Source organism: Antrostomus carolinensis, unplaced genomic scaffold (assembly GCF_000700745.2).
Source record: "Antrostomus carolinensis isolate BGI_N321 unplaced genomic scaffold, ASM70074v2 scaffold579, whole genome shotgun sequence".
Classification (NCBI taxonomy): Eukaryota; Metazoa; Chordata; class Aves; order Caprimulgiformes; family Caprimulgidae; genus Antrostomus; species Antrostomus carolinensis.
The window spans coordinates 72,561-77,021 of NW_010338994.1; the positions used below are offsets into that span (position 1 = coordinate 72,561).

The following is a 4,461-nucleotide window of genomic DNA, read 5'->3' on the forward strand; positions in this document are numbered from 1 at the left end:
TCATATCCATAACAGTGCAGCCATACACACAAGTGTTCTGCCAAGTTCTATTTGCAAAATCTAGAAAGAAAATATAACCTACAGCATTTGGGAGCATGTAAAAATTAATAAGGTATTTTGTCTCTGATGCCTTGAACCTACAGACCTCAGCCAGCTATTTCCACTGAAATGAACAATATCAAAAGGAATTTTTTTCACCAACATGTATTTTCCTTCCATAAGACCACTCCAATTTAGGGAGGACACTCTGAGATCTGGTACTGCACAATAAAGCACAAGGGCTTACTTATTAAAGAACACAGTGCAGCTCTTCAAATTATAGTTTATAGACAATAAAAACCCTCAAGTGCTGACCAGTAGAAATTCTACTGAACAGGCCTAGTTTGAGATCAGGGTCAATCTCAGAAAGTCAGTAACTTTGCATTCCGAGTAGGTGTTCAAACCGCTGTTACTTAAGGAAAAAATTGAGATTAAGTCATCCTTCTTAAGAAAACTCTAACAGGTGCAATTTCCCATGACAGAAATTATGGTCAACAGTAAAACTATTTAAAAAAAAAAAAAATTTACTTGGTTAACACAGAAAAAAAGGTGCAGAATGAAACCAAAAAAGAGATCTGGAATCTAGGCAGCATTATGCCAGTACAAGACAGCACAGAAAACTGACTATTTACATTCCACTGAAAATACAAAACAAAAGGTCATGCAGCTTTCTGAAAAGCACAAATGACAAGATAACCACATTTGCTGTGCTTTCTTCTTTCTAAGTTCCCTATAAAGTAGTTCAGTGATGTGTTAAAACTCTTCCCAAGTATTTCAAACTAACTTGAAGGTCTGCCAAAACAATGACCATTATGAAAAGCACAATATAAACACAAATCCCCCTTTTACCCTGCTTGCTGGAAAGAGTATTTTGCCTGGCACAATGAAACTAAACTAACGTACTTTTCCCATATATTAATTTCTTAAATGAATAAAACTGATACTTGTTTTCTACTTACCCCTTTCTTCCTTGTAAATTCTATGAGCTATTTTGTCTAGTACGTTTATTTTCTGACTAAATGTTTCCATGTAATCGTTCATTTCTGTAAACATTTCAGGACGATTTTTAACTCCTCCTCTTACTGAGGATGCTACGGCTCTGACAGTCTGTCCCATCCTGCTCAGCAAACCAGGACCCTGCTTCTTGTGCGAGGAGAGTTCCTATAGACAGAACAAGCTGTGTTTACTTCCATGTACTTTTAAAAATTCTCTAAAAATAATGCACACTTTAAAGCTTTTTTAAAAAAATAAACAAAACTACATACATAATCCTCTGTGTGTCTTTTTAGGGTATAAACATTACTTTAAAATTATTAGACCAGAGTCAGAAATGTACCTGTCTTGCATTTATTAGCTAAGCCTTTCTGGGCAAATGCAAGCATGCCGTGTATCACTCTCACAACAGCGATTAAAGACGGCAGAGAACCTTTACCCTTTCATTCCTTAAGGGTCAGTTAGCTAGTTTGCAATTTAGCCTTTTGAACAGGAAAGCAGAGGCAATGATTGCAGAAATAAGTCACTGAGAAAAGCAAACATTCCTACTGGAAGAAGTAATGAGTTTATTTTTTTTATAACTCTTTTCACATGTTGCTAGAATAACCTTTGCTGAAGTTCAGAGGCAAGGCTTTTCTGAGTATAAAACTCCAATTTTGAGCTGGACTCATCTTCCAAAAATACAACAAGAAATTCAAAGGCTGTATTTGTCTTTTAGGAGACTAATATGACTTTTTTTTAAAAAGAAGATTAAAAAGACAGTGCCATGGCAAAACAATGATTCATTTAAAGTACTACTTTTCATATAATCTTGGAAGCTTATATGTATACCAAGAAGTATGCAGAGTTGAAATATTGTGAATTTGCCACAAAAATATAAAATGCAGCAACAAAAATAGCTTTGGAAGGTACAGCAGTGTTTATGGCCACACATGTGATTACCAAAAGCATGGAAGAAAAGGTTATCTTGGGGGATGAATATTCCATAAATCCCTGCCTTCTTCTGACACTTCTGTAACAAGCTGTGGGAGGACACTATTGAATACTGAACTAGGGAGACTCCTCATATACTCTGCTAACACAAGACGTGGTTTCACATGACTATAAATAAAAATAAATTCATTTTACCCAGGCCTGCGCAGTAAGAAAAATTTTGAAGTCTTCATTAAAAGTTAAAGTTGGATGATCAGCAATACGGTTCAAAAATTTATGTAAAGCTTTTCTTCGAGTCTCAATGAATTCATCACTAAATCGTTCCACCATTCCTTTCATTATGAATTTTTCAGGCAATGGCTAAGGAAAAGAGAAAAAATATATTGTATAATTTGCATAATATTAAAGCTATTATAATAGCTCTTCTACTTATTAAAAACCATAGGTATACCTTATAGAACCCACCATGCAAAAACCAAACTGTTATAAAGTCATCACCACATTCAGCAGCGGTATAACATGGTGCTTGTAGCACACAGTGCAGAAGAATACAAGTACAACTAAGAAAAAAAGGACATAAAATACTGCAAATGGCACAATTGCAAGCAGTAAGAAACACATTTATGGGATTTTTAATTATCACATATGTATAAAGCTAATGAAAATGGGTCGGTTTAATGTTTGTGATATTTCAGAAACTGAAGAAAGACCTCAAACATCTCTGTATAAAACTGGAGCCATCTTATAAAAAAAAAATAACATAAGTTTTAGCAAACGAACAGGAATAATCAGTGTCGGATGTGCTTCTTCAAGTTTGCTCTTCAACCAAAGGAAATCCTGGTATCGTCTTCGAACTTCATATTCACTGGAGTCAAACTCACCACGAGATGTCTGCAAACCAGATGCAGAAAACACAGGCCAAGGTTAGAATACCAGTGTGATAGTTTCCAGAAAAGGAGAACAAAGTAGTTTTAGATTTTGGAGAAAACTGAGTACTTCAAGCGAGTGCAAACATGATTCTATTTTGCCCATGTTATTTGCTTGCTGTTTATTAAAGTGCAATGATCAACTACTAAAACACAACCCATTTTAGCAAGAAATCAAAAGTTCTATTGAAAAAAAAGAAAAAAAAAAGAAAAAAAAAAAAAGAAAAACCAGCACTAAACTGCACACGGAGTGACTTACAATAATTAGCCTACTACAATGTTTCCAAAAGATTTCAATCATTATTTTAGTGTGGCATTTTTCTCTTAGCAATCACAGTTATGTTAATTACTTTTAGGGCAATTCTTTTAAAGTGATTAGTAATCTATGAGCGAAGAAAGTCCATCTTTTAGCATTCTAAAAAAAACCCCAAACAGTTGTCATAGATCCTTGGGACTTGGTGACACTAGTCAAGAATCCCCACATTCAAAACATGAAAACTTCAGCATATCATAGCACTATCACTTCCTGTGCTGCCTAACAGATTCTGTGTTCCATCATCAGTTCCAGTTTTGTAGCCCTTTGTCAGAACTTGCCAACAAACTTTTAAAGCCTAGAAAAAATGCTTTTTACAGTGTTGCAAAATTGTCAGACCATGAGATTTATTTTATCACTGCTCTATCTACTAGAATCAAGCCACAAAGAGCCCGTGTTTTCATTACAGTAATGTGTGCTGTTTAGCATTCATTGTTGCGCTGAGATTTATAATCTGATGCAAGTAAATTCTAAAAAACCTCAGAACACGCTTTTGTAATCTAAACATTTTTGAGGGTTGAATAAAAATTTTTCAAGTTATGTGGGAGGAATGCTATTACTTTATCAACAGCAACCAGAACTTCTAATTAAATACGATAAGAAAGGACAGAATAGATAAAAAAGCAAAAACAATCCACCTTACAGCCCTTCCATACTTGCCTGAAGAAAAAATGTTCTCTTGTCTACAAAAACACGCATAAAGTGAAAATTATTGATAGCAACCTAAAAAAGATAGCTCTCCTCCTACTCTTTAAATATTTTATGAGGAATTGATATCTCCTCTTATTTAAGGATGAATAATTCCCATTTGAAAATTTGGTTTTAAATGAATCTTTTAAAAAGAACTCAAAGTAAAATAAATTAACAGTGCAGTTCTCAAAATGCAGCCTGCAGAATATTTGCCGGTAATCCCAGGAGAGCTGGCTAGTCTCGCGAGGCTGACTTTCTTCCTTATTTCCAGTAAATAATTTGTATTCAGGACAGCCAAAAATACACTTAGTTGTTTCCTAGTATTACTTTTTTCATTGGAGAATTGTGGTGGTTTCCCCAGAAATCATATGCAATTGTAAATGGAAAATAAATGTCCATGTGATAGTGGATGCAGTAATTACAAAAGAATGGAATTGAAAGGCTTCGTAGCAGGTAACAGTTATGAAAGACAAAAGACTGCTAGCCTGCAAGTGACCCAAAAGGCATACATACTTGGGCTAATAGTTTCTTTGAACTGAATCGGTCTTTCTGCTGTTTCATATTCCT

At 34.7% G+C, this 4,461-nt stretch overlaps 1 protein-coding gene across 1 annotated transcript in view; it reads right to left on the bottom strand.

The window, feature by feature from the left end:
- Positions 1-4,461, bottom strand: part of SNX7 (sorting nexin 7) — a 24,571-nt gene that overhangs the window by 19,636 nt on the left and 474 nt on the right. The window contains exons 2-4 of the mRNA XM_010175664.1: positions 2,746-2,856; positions 2,161-2,325; positions 999-1,200 (exon numbers count right to left, since the gene is read on the bottom strand). Of these exons, the coding sequence (XP_010173966.1) occupies positions 999-1,200; positions 2,161-2,325; positions 2,746-2,856 (478 nt within the window). The remainder of the gene's footprint in view (positions 1-998; positions 1,201-2,160; positions 2,326-2,745; positions 2,857-4,461) is intronic.